Source organism: Ictidomys tridecemlineatus, chromosome 8 (genome assembly GCF_052094955.1).
Source record: "Ictidomys tridecemlineatus isolate mIctTri1 chromosome 8, mIctTri1.hap1, whole genome shotgun sequence".
Taxonomy (NCBI): domain Eukaryota; kingdom Metazoa; phylum Chordata; class Mammalia; order Rodentia; family Sciuridae; genus Ictidomys; species Ictidomys tridecemlineatus.
Genome location: NC_135484.1, coordinates 25,651,936 through 25,672,670, shown reverse-complemented (window position 1 = coordinate 25,672,670; position 20,735 = coordinate 25,651,936). Strand labels below are relative to the sequence as shown.

Here is a 20,735-nt window from a genome sequence, read left to right as displayed (position 1 = left end):
CTGGGTCTGGGGAAACACACAAAAAGTTCTAATGCAGTTCTAATACACAACCCTATTCCCTAAAATCTTATCTAGCTGCAAATAACACATAATCTGATTTTTTTAAAAAGCCATAACATAAGGCTGTAATTTTAAGAATCAAAGTGTTTAGTGTCTTGAACATAAGTTTTGCCATAAAATGGAGGTGGATGTGAATTCCAGCTCATGTTGAGCATATAGCCTCTCTAGAGCTCCAGGTTTCTCATAGCTGAAAACTGAAAATAACTATCTCTAAATTTAAACTTATACCAAATAGCTCAATGTCTGGTTCATGATAGGTACAATACAGTTAGTACTTATTACTCTGAGAAGTAAAGGTTAATATGGGTTGGGGAAAAAAAATGCTTAAAGGAGCCTGATCTGATCTGATCCTAAGTACAGGGGAGGTTTTGGGGAAGTCAAAACAAGGTAGAAAATTCAATGGTTGTGTGGGGGGAGGAGGGGCAGGGTAGTGGGGATGAGAGGAATGAGAGGACTAGGTAGTAAACTAGAGCTAGCTAGGGAGGGCTCTAAATGCCAGGCTAATCTTCCTGAACATTATTTAAAATTATCACATAATTTTTAAGTCACCTGTCTATTCTACTCTTTAGTAACTACAGAAAAACTCTGTTAATATTTAAGAGGCCCCTGCATGCAGGTGATCAGGGCTAGGATAATAGTAATGACAGGGAAAGAAAATAACAATTAGCTGAGATCTTTTGAAGAATCTCAGGATTTTGTAAGCTGAATATAAGGGAAGGAGGCGTCAAAGCCGATTCTGAGCAAGAGGAAGAATATGAAGACAATAAGGATGCAAAAGACAGAATACTTTAACACCATGATGAACAAAAAGATATATCCACCAAGATGCTATCCAGTGTTGATTGCCAGGGAGGTGGTAAGACAGAATAAGACCTAATAAAAGGTCTCTGGATTTGGTAAGTAGGATAAAAGTGAACTTTATAAATACCTTTAAAAGTTGGAGGGGTGGGTTGTTTAATATTTTTTACAAATATTAAATTGTAAGTGCTTAAAGAGAGTAGGCAGGGTACAGGCTAGGAAAGAAGAAATCTGGGTCATTTGTTATTCTGCAGTTAAAGGAAAAATAGGAAGGCAGATGGATGTGCAGGGTCAAATGAATAACACCAGAAGCAAAAAGAACAGTATGTAGAAAATAAGCAGGATACAATTAATAACTATGATAGTTCCTGGTTTTGCCATTTGTTAGAGCTAGTGAGAAAATTTAGGTTTGGATTTACTCCAGGATGAAGTCTTAGAGGAAAATGTGATTAGATGTAAAAGATTTCTATCTCTAGGGGTTAAAAATGTGGGTAGTAAACAGAAAAACTAACCATAACTCCTCTAGCCATCATTTTTTTTGGAAAGCAAACAGAAAACACAATACACTCAGATTTCAAAGGATCACTGCAGTTTCTCATATTCCTATGAGACTTACACCAAACTTAACAAATAATTCAATATGTAATTTTGACATGACACAAGGCACAAGTCTAATGGTCTGTGCCAGGAAATGTGCTTTCCCTATGATCCCATGTAAGAGTTAAGAGTGTACCTTCATCTCTAAGTTATGTTTCTGCACTTGAAGCCAGGTAATATAGAACTCTGCAGAGGTTGTGCTCTACTACATTCTGTGAATGAAAATATATGCTACAATGCCAGATATTCAGTTACTACCCTAATTTATATTTTCAGTTGCCAATAAACTCATAGTTTTGCTTATCTTAAAACTTTTTATAGTCACTTTACTATTTAAAAAAAAAAGAGAGAGAGAGAGAGTTAGTTCTGGAAAGGGAGGAGGAGGAACTGGCAATGCCTGCCAGCAAAGTCAGAGCTCACAGAATTCAGTGCTATTTGTTCCTGTTCTTGCCTCTTTCTCTCCTCATGCCCAGAATGTTGATTGGGGTGGGGAAAGAGTACTCACAGTGCCAGGCAATGGAACATTCAAGGCTGCAAACTTCACTACCCCAATTTTTTAATCCCCTGGGTGAAGAGCCCACAATTGCCTTAACTTTATCATCCCACTCCTGTCTGAATGCATAGCAATATAGCAAGGCTAAGCAACTGGCTTGCCCTAAGAAACTGTCAATGTTTTCTAAATATCTTCTTTGTGCTTTTGCTGCTCTCAATCAACATCATGAGTTCATGAGAGGAAAGAAGTCTGAATTTTATTCACAACCTTCTTCTAATATTGTTGAGGTAAATATACTGGAGAAGCATCTAATCAATGGCATAAATTGGAAACAGCATAAATGAATAAAAATCAACACAATATAAAAGGATGGGTAGGATGCAAGTAGTCTCGGAGTGAGACTGAGGTTGTTCAAATCAGGATTTCCAAAGTCTAAGGTTAAGTCCTGCTTTTAAAAGGAGGGAAGAATAAGCATGGAAGTAGGGAGAGAGTATGGAGGATAAGAAAGCAAAACAATGAAAAGAAACTGATAAAGAATAAGCAAGTTGTGTGAGAAACAGAAAACAGATATGCTGGTTGGAACACAAAGTTCACATTAGGAGAATAATCAGAAATAAGACTTGAGATGTGGGGCTGAACTGGCAGAAGCTTTTAAGGCTGAGTAGGCATGACTGCCAGATTTGATACGCTCTCCCTCCCACTATGTATTTTAAGAGAATGCTTCACTTTCCCTCCAACAGAGTTAACTAAATTGAGAAATTCCACTGACCTGTTTCCTTATTTACATTATTTGTCTATCTCTACCTGCTCATTGTCAAGTTCAACAACTGAAAACTGTCTTTGAAGCACAAAGAAACTCATGTGAGTTAAATAATAAAGTGAAGTTTATCATCTTTAAAAAATAAAATAAAGCAAACAGCCTTGAGGTAACAATAAGTCTTTAGTGTGCATGTTCACCATCAGACTAAAGGAATGAAGTTCTAAAGCACCAAATAACTAGTCTAACAGGCTTTTGGTGTCCTATCATAAACAAAGTGACCTGAGGGAAAAAACAAGGCTAAATTAAAACTTGCCCTCAAGTTGTTTGCCACCTATCAATGAAAACAGAGATACATGTAGAGGATCCTAAAAGTAAAAAATATATACAAGTGCTAACATAGGACAGTGCTGGAAGATTACAGACAGAGGAAGGGTTATCTAGTTGGAATGATCAGGGAAAAGTTCAAAAAACAAGACATCAAATAAGGAAACAACAACAATGACAACAAAAACATGGTATTTTATATGAAAAATTAAAATAAGTTATCTGGGACTAGGTGAAGAAGAGGGTGGGGAGTTATTATTTAATGGATACCAAGTTCAATTTTGGAAGAAAAAGGAGTTCTAGACATGGATGTTGGTGATGGTTGCACAACAATGTGAATGTTCTTAATGCCACTAAAAATAAATTTAAAAATTTTTTTAAAAAGAAAGTATATAAATATTTCAAAAACCTTTCTAATTCCATGAAATGCCATTTAACACTCATACAGATGTTACTTAATGATTCAGATTACTTAGATAAACATACCTGGGGTAAAAATTATGAAGGAAATCAAGGACTAAGTAAAAATGAATTGGTCTGTAAGTATCTGAATATAATTTGAGGATTTGCTCTGGCTCAAGAAAGATACAGTAGTTTCAATAAAACCTCAGTTAATAGTATAAAGAATGTAAGGGAAAATGTAGCAGGAATTAGTCAAAGTCTAAATAAAAAATATTTTTGAAGGAGTAATATGCAAAACTGTCAGGAAGCAATCTCTCACTGGTATACCTCCCAAAAGTTCAATACTGACTTGTGCTTCTTGTGACAAACTATTCTTTCTATGACACTCTTTCCTTGCTTCTCTGCTCATTTCCCTCCAATGCCTCAGGCAGCTGCCTCAGACTCTTTCTCATTCTCTCCTTTCTTTCACTCAACAAATTCATCCTGGCTAACCTTATTCATAAACTGCCATCTACATGCTAAGGATATACAAATCATGTTATGGAACTTTCTCCCAAGTTTCGGTCTTCTGTGGAGCTAAGCAGGCCCTCAAAAATGTCAAACTGGCTGGGAGTGTAACTCAGTGGTAGATCCCATGAATAACCTGTATTGAGGCCCTGCATTAAATCCCTAACAACTTGTCACACAAATGAATGAATATTAGATTTACTGAAGTAGCTCTGGATTAACTTTACTTTCTTGAAACAAAGAATTCTATTTAACAATCAATTCAAAAGTCATGTGTCTAAGTTTTATTTTTTTTTAAATTTTAGTTGTTGATGGACCTTTATTTTATTCATTTATTTATATGTGTGCTGATCTCTACAACTGAGTCACAACTCCAGCCCTTAAAGTTTAAACACTGTCTCTTTATTTTAATAAAATTAATTTACTTTGCAAATTATTAAAAATAACCAGTGACATCCAAATAGATGTAGCAAAAGGAACTATTTTAAGATTTATCTACAAATGTTCTAAGACCTGCTCAGACAAGACAAGACAGAGGATTCATTCATTAATTCAACAAACAGTATTAGATTCTAACAGGATTCAAAGTAACTCTGAGAAACTCTGTAAGCAGGGTCAACAGTGCTACATCACCCAAATGAGCCACTCAATGTGACTTGTAAAAGTCTAATTAATTAAAAAAATTTTTAATTATTGATCTTTATTTTATTTATTTACATTTATTTATATTTGACAGGGCTGGGGCTCAGTGGTAGATCGCATGCCTCACATGTGTGGGCCCCTGGGTTCAAACCTCAGCACCACATAAAAATAATAAACAATATAGAGGTATTGTGTCCAACTACAACTAAAAAAAATAAATATTTTAAAAATAAATAAATAAATTGAAGATTCTGAGTACTTTAAAGATATGTTAGAGAACAAAAATAAGGGATGCAAGTAGGATAATAAATATTAATCATACAACAGGCTTTAGCTATTTAAGTAACTCCTAAAACCCTGGACACTTAGTAAATTGCACTTAGAGAATTGAGTTTTATAGATAGAGAAGTCTAGCCCATACTCTGGCATTAGCATCTCAATGCAGCTTTGCATTTCCCATTTGACAGAGAATCTCATTTAATCTTAATAAGCCTGACAGGTGTTGGTATCCCCATTTTGTTTATAAGAAAATGTATGCTCTTTATGACACTCAAGAACTGACAGATTCTTGAAGGTTTGTATACAAACTCTTTGAGGGTTAGTTATCTTGTAGCACTATGCTGCCTTTGAGATGGCTTCAGTGAATTGCTATTCTCTGTATATTAATTTTTTAAAAATTTAATATCCTGTATTTACATCATTCATTAATTCAACAAACAGTATGCTCCAAGGAATGCACTAAGGCAATAGTTGAATTAATTGCCTAAATGCAGGACACTTCAAATATTAATGAAGTTAAGTTTGCATTTCTTGTTTTTTCAGCGAATGGCCTCATTTGCAGAACAAATTTTGCCCAAGCTTCTGAAGCTACGTAAATGCTTCTCTCATGCTTTCAAATGTCCACTTACCCTTTTTGCCCAAATGAAATGAATATGGCATCTCACTCAGAATGTTCCAAATTCAGCATGCTGTCTCCCGACAAAACCAGACCCTCCCCTTCACTTCTTGATTTCTGTTATAGCATCATTATTCTGTAAGCTCCATAGGCTGAAAACCTCAGAAGCATCTTTTATGTGTGTCTTTGGTGGTAAACGTGATTTCAGAAGAACAAACCCTCAACTTAATTACACAGTAAAAGGAAAAAATAAAATGCAAATGACTGGATCAAAGGATTGGGGCAGCATTAAGTTAACACCACAAAAGGCATAAAGTTAGGTGTAAATAAAAATCAACAGTGTTTTTATCGATAGTGTTTTTATCATTAAAACCGAAATACTATAAAGTATTCGTTTTCTCATGTAGAGTAGAACTTGAGCAAATGAAACCTATCTGATCACTTTCTAAGCAACAGGTACTATCCTGGTTGTCACTACATTTCAGTTTGGTACTATAAAACCTTCAGACTGAGTATTAACGAGTCTCAAGACAGATTAAGTTACATGCTCATAGGTAAAATGCTCATGTTCAAAGTGAGAAGTTTAGGTGGGCACAGTGGCATATGCCTGTAATTCCAGCAACTCGGGAGGCTGAGGCAGGGGGATGGGGAGTTCAAAGCCAGCCTCAGCAAATTCGTGAGGTCCTAAGCAATTCACTGAGATCCTGTCTCTAAGGAAAATATTAAAAAGGGCTGAGGATGTGGCTCAGTGGTTAAGCATCCATGGGTTCAATCTCTGGTATCAAAAGAAAAAAAAATCAGAAGTTTATAAGCACCAAGTAGAGATTCAAATCTGGAACTGTCTCATTCCAAAGTCTATGCTATTTTGACTAAACTCAATGCTTACTGTCACAGAAAATTAGAAGGGTGTTTTATTAAATGCTTTATATGAAATATAATGAAGTACTCTAGAAAAAAAGAAAAACCCATAAATTCTTCTCTTAATAATATATTAATAAAATTCAAAATAGTAAGGCCCCTAGTCATCCTACTCACAATGAGACATCAAGGAAAAACCATTAATACTCTTAAATAATTTCTAGACAATATTTCTTTTTTCAAAGATACAGATATTTCTTCCACATACAACTTTTCATATAATCCACAGGCAAAAAGAAGCAATAATCACTATTTGATCAGTATTCTTTACAATGACTTTTATCCAAAGGATGCTCATATAATTTAAAGGATTGAACCCAACTTAGCTATTAGTTCATACTCATCCATTAGAAATATAGAGACTTCAATCAGTTCCTCTAAGTAACAACAGAAGCTTTTAGACTTCAAAAATAATCATGATAGTGACAGTAACCACTCCAGTGGAAGAAAGTAACCCTAAGCAGTCCTACGGACTGAAATTACTATTTCATTAAAACCATTACTTGTCAGACATGATTAATTCAAATTCAAATTATTTTTGAGGCATTACAGTTCTATAATTTCCCATAAAATTCAAATATTCAACTTAATTGTATATAAATTCAACATAACACCCAAAGTCAATAGATGGAAATTGACCTTAATTCATTCTTTTTTCAGCCACTTTTAATCTAACAATATACTTATAAAAAATAAATTAGTCACAGCTGGATGTGGAGGCACATGCCTGTAATCACAGCTACTCAGGAAGCTGAGGCAGGAGGATCACGGGTCCAAGGCCAGCCTTGGCAGCTTGGTGAGAAACTATCTTAAAATAAAAAACAAAAAAGCTGGGGATATAGCTAAGTGGTAGAACACCCAGGTTCAATCTTCAGTACTGTCAAAAAAAAGTTAGTGGGATTCGGTGGCACATGCCAATAGCCCATAGTCCAGTTACTCAGGGGGCTGAGGAATCATTTGAGCCTAGGAGTTTCAGTCTGGGCAACATTTCAACATTCTGTCTTTAAAAAAGTTAATACATGTAACAAACACAGAATAATCCCTGCTACACAAAAAGAAATGAATAAATTTTAACTGAAATTATTATAGGTGCTTCATTTAAATATTATAAAGTTATAATCCATCTTTATATGACAATCTTCTCCACACATAAAATCTGTCCTTTCAAAATACAAGTCCCTTACCAAAAGCCAGATTACATTAAATTATGTTGCAGTTTTTAAATTACAATTATATATGCAGTACAAAGTCCTTCATTCATCACACTCAAACTTCACATTCTTCAAGATGGGTATTTCATAAATTTAAAAAAAAATTACAGCTTTGTCTTTCTTTTTTTATATATATACTGGGAATTGAACTCGGGGGCACCTAATCACTGAGCCACATCCCCAGTCCTTTCTTTGTATTTTATTTAGAATTAGGGTCTTGCTGAGTTACTGAGGCTGGCTTTGAACTCATGATCCTCCTGCCTCAACCTTCTGAGCTGCCAAGATTACAGGTGTGTATCACCATGCCTGGCTAACTTTATTGCTTTAAGATACAATTTATACAACATAAAATTCAATCATGATAAGTGCACAACCTTAAAAGTATAATGTATAATGTTGTGTACCATCACACCAACCTATTTTAAGAACTTTTCTATCACCCCAAATATTTCCCTCAAGACTGTTTCTCCTACACTAGCTTCAGGCAACCACTCTTTGGGTATCTCTATAGATTTGTCTTTTCCAAACATTTCATATAAAAGCAATATAATAGGTAATCTTTTGTGCCTAGCCTCTGTCACTTAGCATGTTTTAAACATTCATCTTTGTTGTAGTATATATCAATAATCTGTTCCTTTTTACTACAAAGTAGTATTCCATTCTATAGATATGTCATGTTTTATTTATTAAAACACCACCTGATAAACATTTAATTATCTAGTTTTTTTACCATGATGAATAATGCTAACAGACATTTACAAACATTTATGTGTATATTCACTTTTTAAGAAATGGCTAAAAAAAAAAAAAAGAAAAGAAATGGCAAAAATGTTTTCCACAATGGCTGTACCATTAACATTTCCAAGAGCAGTGTATAAAGGTTCTAGTTTCTCCACAACACCAATAGTAGGTATTACAGGTCTTTTAAATTATAGTCATTCTACTGGGTATGTGACAATACATCACTGTGGTTTAATGTGCATTTTCCTAATGACTAATGATGTTGAACATCTTTTCATGTTTACTGGACATTCATATTATCTTCTATGGTGAAACATCCACTTTGACCATTTTAAACTCCTTTTCTCTTTATAGCGGAAATAGTAGGATTTTAAACTATATTCTAGATTAGAGATCTTTATCATGTTTATAACATGCAAAATTTTCAATATGTGCTTTGTCTTTTACTTTCTTAAGTATCCTCTGAAGTGTCAAAAGTTTGAAAATATTTTGATAAAGTTCAGTTAATCAGTTTTTTCTTTTTGGCTCATGCTTTTAGTGTCGTATTTAAGAACTCAGCTGAACCCAAGGTCACAAAGATTTTTCTTCTATTAGTTTGTATCATCTAGCAGTTTTATAATTTCCCAATTAAGTCCATGATCTATTTTTTTAGTATTTATTGTTTTAGTTGTAATTGGACACAATACCTTTATTCTATCTTTATTTTTATGTGGTGCTGAGGATCGAACCCAGGCAAGCGCTCTAGCCCTGAGCCACAATCCCAGCCTCTATGATCTATTTTGAGATAACTTTTGTGTATGATGTAAAGTAGAAACAACATATCTAAATATATTTTTTTAAACATATGGATATCCAACTATCCCAGAACCACTTGTTGAGAAGACTATCCTTTCCTCATTGAACTGTTCAGGCACTTTCATCAAAATGAACTGATGATAAATGTCAGGCATTTTATGGATTTTCAGTTTGTTCCACTGATCTACATGTTTATTAACCTTAGGCCAATCACACTGTCTTGATTACTGCAGCATTATAGTCAGTTTTAAAATAGGGTAGAACAAGTCTCCTATTTTTTTTTTAATTCAACTATTCTGGGTCCTTATTTCTTTATCAATTTCAGGATGGATCAACAATTTCTACAAAAAAAGTCCGATTAGGATTTTGTTGAATCTACAGATAAAGATTATAAGAACTACCATCAACATTCAATGAACATATATTATCTCTTCATTTATTAAATCTTTAGTTTCCAAGTAATAATTTGTAGTTTGCCATATTAAAAAATTGGTACTTTTCTTATTAAACTTATTCCTAAGTGTTTCCAATCTTTTGGTTCTATTGTAAATTTTTTTTACTATTATATGAAGATTTCATATCACTATTTTGTTTATTTTTGACTCAGTTTGTAGAAAAACTGGAAGATATTAGTCCAGAACATCTAAATCACTTCCCCCAACTAAATCTACATAACTACTTGTCTCTGAATTCATGTTCTTTTCTTCCCCTCTGTTAAAACTGAGGAAATGGTGCCCTTCCCATCAAAGGACTCTATGGAATCCGGATCCTGACCATTCTTGCTTTCTCAAGGTCTGCTTCCTTCCTTCTTTATCAATTCTAACTAAAATCATGCTGCAATATTCCTTATTCTCATAAAGTAAAAAAATTTCTTTTATACCCTCATTCAAAGAAAAGAAATGGCAAAAATGTTTCACCTCCAGTTTCTGCTCTATATCTATTCTCTTTCATAAGCAAACTTCTTTAATAAACTGTCTACATATCACATCTCTAGTTCTTCCGCCATCATTTTATCTCTCAAGTCACTTAAATCTGGTATCCAGTTCATGAAACTGATTTATTACAGTTATCAGTGACCTCTAGGTTGTCAAGTCCCATGGCCACATTTTTCTGTCCATATCTTCTCAACCAAACTCAATACAGTTGACTGTCCCCTCCTTTAAAACACTTGTTTCATTTGGTATCCATGATATGATTTACATTAGGCATCCCCCCCTCACCCCCCCCACTGTCCTCCAACGATTCCTGTTATCCTTAGTCTCCCTTCCCAGAGGAGGCCTTCCCGTTTCCCAGCTTAGAAATGTTCAGTGTTCTCCATAGCTCCATTTGTAGACAATCCTTTCTTTTTTAAATAGTCTTTTTTATTTTATCTACTGCCATTGCTTACACAATCACCAGTGTACAGACAATCCTCAAATTGATATCTCCAAGCCATATATCTCCTTGAGACTTGTAGATCCTCCATGGTGAAGGCCTACTTGACAATCTCATAAGCTTTTCTAAATTTAAAATGAACAAAGGAAAATTCTTGAACTCACCATTATCCATCCACCAAAATAAAACTTAAAACCTCCAAATATCTATTCCTTTCCTAAACATTACAAAATGGCAACTTGCAACAACATCCTTGAGTTCTTCTCCCTTAAGTTCTATATGCAATCCATCGCCATGCTTTACTATTTCTGTCACCTCAAGTAATCTTAAATATATTCACTCCTCTCCATCCAACTGCCACCACACTAAAACTAAGTCACTTCTAGCTTACCTGCACAGATTATTGCATATCTGCTGGCCGACTTGTTTCTACTTGCCCCAGCATTCCTTGTTTACACAGCAGTTAGAGTGATCTTTTTAAAAATATAATCCAACAATGCTACTTCCCTGAATAAAAACTCTTATACAATCCCATTCAAATCCAAACTCCATGCAGTATGCAGTCCATATCATTCTCCCTTCATATCCTAATGCTTTAGCTTTTCATTTCCTTAAACATATTAAGTTCTTCACAGTTTCAGCCCTTTCACATATTTTCTCTATACTAAAAAACGTCTCTCTCCCACTCCCCTCCCTGTCCATGCTTCATCTGAGAGGCCCTCCCTTGCATACAAGTAGGTCCCCACTGCCTCCTTACCCAATGATTTTCTATTATTGTACAGTTTTTCCTTTTTAACATTAGCACAGTCATAATCCATGAAGGGAGTGAAGAGATTTCTCAAAACTACATATATACTCTGAATATAAATAGTGATCGCAAACACTGATTTAAGAAAGATCTATCTTCAGCATTTCACAGGTCCAGTTGTTCTATCTTAATACTAATGTAGAGACAAATGAGACAAGCTTGACTAGGCTGGAGGAGGTCGACAACCTCAAATAATATGCAAAATTTTGTGCAATTATGTTTTATAAGCAATATCCAGTATGTGCACCAGACTCTCGAAGGAATCAACAACCCAAAAGTTATAGTCTAATAAATTCTGGCTGTAATATTTAACAATTTAGAACTCAATTTCAACATATAGCCCATTTTTAAACAAAACAGATGTATTATTTTTAAAACCCAAAGTTCTGTAATTTACCAAACCTCAATCAAATACATGTGGTGTATGATTTAACTTCCATGAAACAAATGAGGTAAAGGCAGAAGAGATGAATGAAAAGATGCATCTGTCCCAGGAAAAGCTATAGAAAATGAAACCTATCTGAAGAAAAGATTCAGAAATGCCAAATTCTATCACCTATTTCAAATTCTTTCACCTATTTCAAATCTTCCCAGCTAGACACCTTGAAGAATTATATACCATGAGTTTAGGACCCTTCCCTCAGATTCCTCTTATAATTACTACAAAATTTTAGGCTTAAGACTTTCCTCTTTAAATCCTTCAAAGAAATGTGAAGAAGCCAAATGAAGTGTTAAAATAATGAATCAACTAATTACAAATCTGTGCCACTTTCTTAGGGTGTGTCTGAAAAGAGTAACCACCCCTACACGATGACATTTATTTGAGTCAGAAATCACAATAATCCAACCCAATCATTTCATGTGCTAAAACTAAACTCAAGACATTATGTGATTTGTTCAAGGTCCACAAAGCTAGCTAAAGCCAGGACTCCCATGTTTATTTAGTGTTTCTTACCAACTTCTTATGCTCTTTTGTAGCTTTGTCAAAATGCTCAGCATAATTTCCCCCAAATACTAAAACTCTAACTCTGGGATATTGAGGGATGGAGGGAGGACATATGAACTAAAACTATCATGATATGAAGCTAAACGGAGAGAAATTTAAAAGTAAAAATGACAGTGCATAAAGACATTAATTGTGACTTCTTTCTCAAACAGCATTTTTCAGCCGTACACAGGAAAATGTCTGATTAAGGTAATTTTATTTTTTAAGTTTGTTACAATTATTTTAGTGATTTGGGAATTACAAATTTAAAAAACCCACTACTTCAAAGTAACACATTTGACATTTTTAATAAGTTTATAACTTTCAATGCATAAATGAAACTGTGCTTTCCTATTTTTAGACCTAACACTAATGAACAGAACTTATAACCAACTTGAACAAGTTTCAGGAAAGACAAAATGGTTATATTTTGTTTTTGTTGCCTTCACCCATTAAATTTATACACAAAATTCAAATGTTACCAAGATATTGCTCAACAAAATGATCTAAAGAGTTTCAGCTTCATTAACACTGCTTACAAACTTCAATAAAGAATAGTTAGTACTAGAACCTTTTATCAAGCTATTAGGTATTCAAAGTCTGTATGCAGTTTTAAGATATTTCCCAAAATAGAGAACAGAGATTTTTTTTTAAGTGAAAGCTAAGAAAACACATAATATGGCAAATAATATACCTTTCCTAATCTTTAAAAAGTAAATTCGTTCTGAAAAGTTGTTTTAAAACACATTAAATATTTTCTTGTTCAGTGCACATTAAAATTCCTTATGATTAAATCCTCTGAGCCAGATTTTTCTCCCCCTTATTCAGCTCTGTGGCATGCAGCAATTTTACAAAGTGCTAACTCCTTCATTTTGTCTATTGACAATGTCTTCAAAATCCAACCCTTTAATCCAAAATAGGTTTTTCACTGTTATTTTAAAACAAGTGTAATGAACATACCTTAAGATGTCTGACAGCTATAATATAAAACTGTGTCTCTATGTGTGTACAAGATAACAAGAATCTCCCTCTTCCTTTGAAGTTGTTGTGTTTCAAGACATTTTCATACATTAAACTCTTTACTGTGCAAAAGAGGAAATTCACATATAACTCAAAACCAAATAAATCCCTACTCTTCATAAAAAGTATGGGCAAATCAAAATCTAACTGAATTTTATTCCCCACCTTGCCCCCGAATCACATTAACAGTGAAGGGAAGATAGAGCTAGAAGTTGACAATGAATGATGGTAAGAGAGAAATACTCACTACTTATAAACAAGTTATTTAACTTCTCTGCCTATCAAGTTTCTGGTTAATAAACCAGAAGACCCACTTCATAGGGTTGGTGCCAAGGATCAAATGAGCTCTAGAACGAAAATGATTTGCTTGGTAAATGGACTCTCTAGTTACCCAATAAATGCCAGCTCCTTCCTCTGTCAGCTCTGATTCTATGTTCTTTGTTTCTCTACACTCATTCCTCCAGATGACTCAGCCCTCTCTCATGATGCTTATTAACAATACTAAGAACTACTGGATCAATCAAGGCCCTGATGTGTGTGAGACACTGTCTAGCCCCTACCCCCAACAATTACGTGAGGAAGACAGAGGAAGACGCCCCAAATGTGAACTTCACTGTAAGAACTAACATTCATCATAGACAAATCCCCTTTCTAACTATCTCTGTAGATTTGCACCAACACCTCAAAATGCCTGACATCAAACTCACCATTATCTCTTTTAAAAAGTCAAGCCTTCTTCTTGCCCTTTTGTAGTTGTGAGTGGTACCCAACACTGTATAATTCTTGTCCCATTCTTCTCCCACCTAAATAATGCCAGGCAACCCAGACCTATCAAGTTCATCTTCATAATCACTATTGTATCTCTATCCTCATTTTCTGTTCCACTGCTACCACCAGAATCCAGGTCAGGATTTCTCAGTGTCAGCAATACTGACATTTTGGAGAAAATAATTCTTGTTGTGGGGTGCTATCCTGTGCCTTGCAGGATATTTAGTAGAATTTATGATCTATACTAACTACATGCCAGTAGTAGAATTCGGCCTTCCCCTCTACAGTTATGACAATGGAAAATGTCTCTAGACATTGCCAAATGCCCCACTTTGGCTGGGGGCAAAAATCAATCTCTATGACCCCCTCACTCCATGTCTGAGTGCCACTGGCCCAACTCCTCATTACTTCATATCTGATACAAAATCAGCCCACACATTAGTCACAGTCCAGTTGCTTTCCTCTAACTACCATGGCACTGACAAAGGCCTCTTAAAGTACCCCTGTTCAGTCTTTTCTCTTAAATCTACTACCTTTGCTCACAATTAGTTCAAAGCTCCCCACACAGTGTTGATAATCTGGCCTAAAAATTAAACATTATTCCCACAAGGCACTTCATATAATGACTATCCAGCAGCTCTTCAACCAGTTTCTCCTTTTCTATTATACTGCTGTTACTCTCCTTTGGTTGCCATTATCTACCATCCTTCCAGACATCTCAAAAAGCCTCCTTCCTCACCCTCAAAAACTTTCAATAGGTCTCCAATGCCTACTAAAATACATATGAAGTCTCCTGCCTGTTTTTCAGTCTTTTGTAAAATGGCCTCTAAGTTCCATTATCCTGAAAACTTGCCTATCTACTAGTCCTTGAAAAGGACCATGGTGCACCTTTGGTCATGTTTTTTCTCTGCCTGGAAGCCCTTTTCATTCTATTCCTCCCCCTCACACCAACTTAAAGCCCACCTGAATTAAATCAAGAAACCCTTTCTGGTCATACCTCCTCCGTGTTTACTTTATGTTACACGTGACTATTTCCACAATTTACAAGATCCTCAAGAGCTTCTTATTACTCGCTAGTCCTGCTGAGTATTCAGTATAGTATGTGAGTTGTCCCAAATAACTCTTATTTAGAAAGCAGTGGAGAACTTTTCAGAAAAATCCCAATTCCCTTAAGAGAAATAGGGCTCATATTTTCTTTTTATCTCACATTTATGTCTTAGGCCAACTCTTAAGTAAATTTCCTTCAAAATGCCCAGATTAATATTTAGTACAGGGTTAGTATCCTTCCTTTATCTACAATGACTAGGACCAGAAATGTTCTAGATTTCATTATTTTTCAGATTTTGGAATATTTACGTATACATAATATCTTGGGGACGGGATCCAAGTCTAAAACTAAATTCATTTGTTTCATATATACCATATCCACATAGCCTGAATATAGCTGTATACAATATTTTTAATAATTTTGTGCATGAAACAAAAGTTTTGGGGTGTGAAATTTTCCACTTGTAGTATCATATTGGCCTCAAAGTTTTGGATCATTTTGGATTTTTCAAATCAGATGCTTATATATTACCATATATATCAGATGCATATATTACCACAAGAGTCCTTCTTCAGGGAATTACTATAGCTTCTGATTTGTCACTGGATCCTGAATAGTAAAGCTATTTAATGCTTTATAAAAAAGATGACAAATTAATTTTTGAATGTTAATAAAATCGAGCAAAACATAATTTGGATTAATTAATATAATTAATAAATATATTTATTAATTGATTAATATATAAATTAATATATTATAATAAATATATTTCAAGTAAAGGTTAATTGACGCTAATTTGTCTGTCCTAAGTAATATATTTAAACATCAAGTCTTGTGCACCATTAAAAAGATGAAAAGTCAGTTTATTTCAACTCTTCCTGCCCCAAAGACATAAACCAAAATAGAACATAGGAGGTTTCTGATTTAAGTTCCTAACTGACCTGAAGGTATGTTTTGTTCCATAAAAAGAGCAGAATCATTAGCGAGCATGTTCTGACCAGACCTCTTTAAGTCCTACTTCAAATCTATAAGGGGACAGTGCAGTTATTCACACTACCACCATTCTTTAGCAGGGTCAGCATACTACAAACCCTGTTTTGTTATGTTCCTGAGCTAAAAATGGTTTTCACATTTTTAAAAGTCAAAAAAAGAAAAAGTAGAGACTATATGTAGCCAATGACAACTAAAATATTTACCATTTGTCTCTCCAACAGCATGAATTTTGGCCTCCTACCTATCCTTCATGGCACCTAACAAACTCAACTTTTTCTCCCCAGGTTTTAAAAAATTCAATATAAAACATACAAGATTATGCAAAATGATCAAACTTAGTTAAGGCACAGGTAATTTCTAAATCAGAAGTGTATGTGTGGATATTTTTATATTTTACATAATTTTTATTAGAAGATAAGCGACTTTTAGTCTACAAATGAATATACAGTACTCATGCTCTCAGAGGGAAAGTGCCTGACCCAAAGTCACAATTTTACTTGACAAGAGGTGAAGTCAAAGACCCAGGCCTCAAGACTACTGCAGTCCACTGCATTACACCTATGTGTCTGGCTTTCAGTTTTGGAAATCTGAAAAACTGGTTTGGATCAATGAAAGCTTAAAACGTGTTCTAGACGTGTAGTGAGACTCTTACTAGCAGCTATGAATCATTAAACAGTAACATTGATGTTCACCACATACACTAGATAAGAACTTCTAGGAAGCCTCCTGCTTTAAAAACAGATACGGTAAAGAAGTCTTAACTTACCCTGCTTACCTCCAAGGCTACAGATAGAAGCAAGCATGCACATTCCACTTCAAGCTACTGAATACTTACCTCCCAACCTAAATCCACAAATTTCAACAAATATAATCCAATGTCCACTGGAAAACACTGTCCAGTTTACATCAGCCACACGTTCTATGAATACTTAAAAGATTTTAAAATCTACTTGTAAACAATTAGCTGAAAGTTCGAATTTCTTAATTTCCCTAAGAATTGTCTCCTTTTAAAAACTGCTTTTTATCTTCTTAAATCTACAAAAATCACGTTATGAGGTCGTCAAGGTTAATTCAAGAATTAAAATAACATTTCGCCTATATTGGTAACCTACCCTGCAGGAACCGAAGAGCTATGCATGTACCAGAATCTAAAATTCAAATACATTAACTACCCAAGATTCTTCATGGTAAGTGTTCTTCCAGTGCTTGGAAAACAAAGATTCAGGAGCAGTCGAGGGATGAGGGGTCAGGGCTCCTGACCTGACCATTACCTCCATCGCAGGAGTTTCTTCTAATTAGGAACGACCCCTCCCCCTCGGCCTCAGCGCAAGTCGCGGCCACCCGGGCACCTGCGGCCCCTGCCCGCAGCTGGAAAGCTGGGGGAAACCTGCTCACCACCAGCCCTTCTGGAAACGGCGCCCATTCCCACTCCCGGAGGAAGGAGGGTGGAGGCCCGAGCCGCGGGGAAGCTACCCTCGGCGGCCGGCCAAAGCCGGGACGCGGCGTTACCTGGAGGACCACGTCGTTGGGCAGCTGCGCGGCCCGGAACAGCTCCAGCACCCGCCCGTTGACTACCACCTTCTTGGTGCTCTCAATGTCGCAGTAGGAGAAGAGATCCGAGTAATATTTCTGCTCTGCATCGCTCAGCGTTAAGCCTTCCATCTTCGCCTCCAGCTCGCGGCCGCCCTGCCCCGCCCCGCATGCAACACCCGGTGCCCGGCCCCACGACCCCGGGCCGGCGGGTCTGCGCGTGGCTGCGCGGCCCGGCCTCCTCCTCGGTCCCCGCAGACGCCCGGAGCCTCAGCCCCGGCCTCTGGCGAGCCGGCTGCGCCCAAGCAACAGGGCCCGGAGGTCGCGAGGAGGGGGCTCGGCTGGGCTCCGCGCGCCGCCGCCTGCGAGGCCCCGCGCAGTCCCGGGCTAGGCACCGCGCGCGGCCCCGGCTCCAGCAGCCGCGAAGCGCGGAGAAGGAGGCGGGGGCCGCGGCGGCGCGAGGCACGGGCGGACTCAGCCACCGCCCCCGCCGCGGGTTCGAGGTTCCCCGCTCCCCGCCGCTTCCCCAAGACTTCCCGCCTCGGCTTCCCCTTCCGTCCACGCCCCCGGAGCGGCAGCACTTCCCGGAAAGTTGTGGGGCTTCGCGTCTAAAGTTTCGGGGGCTCTGGGTTGAGCGTGGCCGCCGCTCCGCCTCCCTCCGCCGCCATTTACAGAGCCCCGGCCCGGCCCCAACGCGCCCGCACCAACACTGACAGCGGCGGCCGCGTTCCAGACCCGGATGTGAGGCCGGGAGGAGAGAGCGCGAGAGGGAGAGAGAAACACCCACCGGGCTGGCTCGGCCGCTCCCGAGAGAGCGGGCCGCAGCGCCCCCTGGTGGCCGGAGCGCGGCGGTGGGAAGGCCAGCCGCCTCAGAGCCCTTTGGACGAGATCCCTGGGAGGGGGACACCTGGGGTATCACTATGCTAGAGCTAGAGAACTTAGATATGGGTCGCAGTTTTTATATTTCGAAGCTTCTGGCACAAAGCATTTAACAAACATCTGAATGGAAGGGAAGGAAATGTTATTCAGTTTATTATTTGTATCTTTCTGATAGCAGAAGTTGCTGAGGATGATTCTCTGCTTTGAGGGATTATGAACATCCCGTAGATGAGGGATCGGTAGATGAGGGAAACTTCCTCATATGAAGACCACTGCAGAGATTCGGTTCCTACTCTTGATCCAAGTCTGAAAAACAAAATATGCTGAGTAGCTGGGGGAGGGTGGCAACTGGCAAGATTTTGCTCTTTGTACAAAGCCATTCTGGTCACTAGGACTACTGTACTGGAAAGTTATACCATTACCTTTATAAACCTGCGTGGGCCTTGAGCAGAACACTTTCCAGGATGGAGGAGGGGTCCTGGATTTCACTGCCCGGTAAGAAGCATTCGGAGTGGTGTGTGAGCCCCTCCAAACAGATGCATACTCCTCCTTGGGGACAGGAGCTCAGAAAGACATGGAAACTTTGCAAGAATGGAAGTTGTGTCACCCCCAGAATACTGGGTGGGCTGCGGGGGTGGATAGTTGAACTGTTTACAAGGGAATGATCTTTTTTCTCTGTCACTTAAATTTATATTTCCAAGTATGAAGGGAAAGAAATACAATTAAGCATGTAGGCCCTTTGAGGTCAAGTCTAATTTATTTCCAATATATTTCTAGACATACCAATATTTAAAAGTGACATCATAAGAAAGATATTTTAAAACAGATGGTCTATATTATATAGCAACAGATTTAAAGATGCTGGTTTTCAGGTAAGATCAAATAGTGGATTACTGCCAGTAAAAGCATCAGCTGTTTTAAAACTGGAAATCTCTAGTTTTAAAAAATAAATTATATGTAGTGAAATTAATTATTTTTGGAATTCAGTTATGTTAGTATTGAAAAATGCATTTAGTCATGCTACCACCGCAAAAATCAAGAGGCAGAATCACTCCATTCCCCCAATCCCCTACTCTCCACCCTGGGCCTCTGGCAACCACTGCTTTGAAAGTCTCTTCCAAATTGTCATATAAATGGAATCATATGGTACCTAGTCTTCTAACTCTGGATTATTCTCAAAGAATATAAATGCTTTTAAAATTATTCCATTACTTATTTGTATCAGTGGTTCATTTTTAAATTACTGAGTAGTTTTGTATTGTGTGGATGATTACAGTTTGCTTATATACTAACTGAAGGACTTTTGGGTTGCTTCCAATTCAGGGTGATCATTAATAAAATATCTGAGTGAGATTGTTGGGCTGATGATTAAATGTATTGTTTAACTTTATAAGAAACCACTAACCTGTTTTCCAAAATGCCTGTACCATCGTGTATTCCCAGTGTTTGTTTTCTTTTGTATTGACATCATCAAGAACCCATTCTAGAGTTGTTCTCATAGGTACATAATGGTATCTCTCTGTGATTTAAATTTGTGTTTCTCTAACACATTGATTGATTTTTTTTGTGTACTTTCTTGCCATCTTAATATCCTCTTTGGTGAAGTATCTATTAAAAATTTTTCCATGTTTGTTTTGAGTTATTTTCTTACTGTTGAGTTTTCAAATTTCTTTATTCATTTTTATATAAGTCAGATATGTAATTTATACGTATTTTCTACAGTCTATGATCAATATTTTCTACAGTCTATGACTAGTATCTTTACTTACTTAGGAGTATCTTATGCAGAAAAGAATAGTTAAAATTTGGGTTAAACCGGGGCTGGGGTTGTAGCTCAGTGTTAGAGTGCTTGCCTAGCATGTATGAGGCACTGGTTTCAATCCTCAGCACCACATAAAAGTAAATAAATAAAATAAAGGTAAACTAAAAAAAATTTTAAATTTTGGGTTAAACCTAAATCAGGGGAACTCGTAAACAGTTGAATGGAAACATTGAGGAGAGCTTCAGTTAGTATACCTTGTCATTGTCTTTGTGTAAGAGAGGTGGGCTGAAGATAAAAATAGACAATAAGTCCATGGGTGTAGTTTAGCTGGGAAGTCAGGAAGGACACAGTTCAGAAAATAAGAAAGAAGGGAGTCTTGGGGGGAAGCACCTGGGCAAGCATATTGAATGGGGCATGAAGTGTGA

General features: G+C 37.0%; 1 protein-coding gene across 11 annotated transcripts in view; it reads right to left on the bottom strand.

Annotated features, from left to right (window-relative positions):
- The window catches only part of Reps1 (RALBP1 associated Eps domain containing 1), a 75,877-nt gene extending 58,076 nt beyond the window's left edge, over positions 1-17,801 (bottom strand). For all 11 annotated transcript variants that reach the window (XM_078019037.1, XM_078019039.1, XM_078019038.1 and 8 more), the window contains exon 1: positions 17,649-17,801. In XM_078019037.1, the coding sequence (XP_077875163.1) occupies positions 17,649-17,801 (153 nt within the window). The remainder of the gene's footprint in view (positions 1-17,648) is intronic.
- Between the last annotated feature and the right edge of the window lie 2,934 nt (positions 17,802-20,735).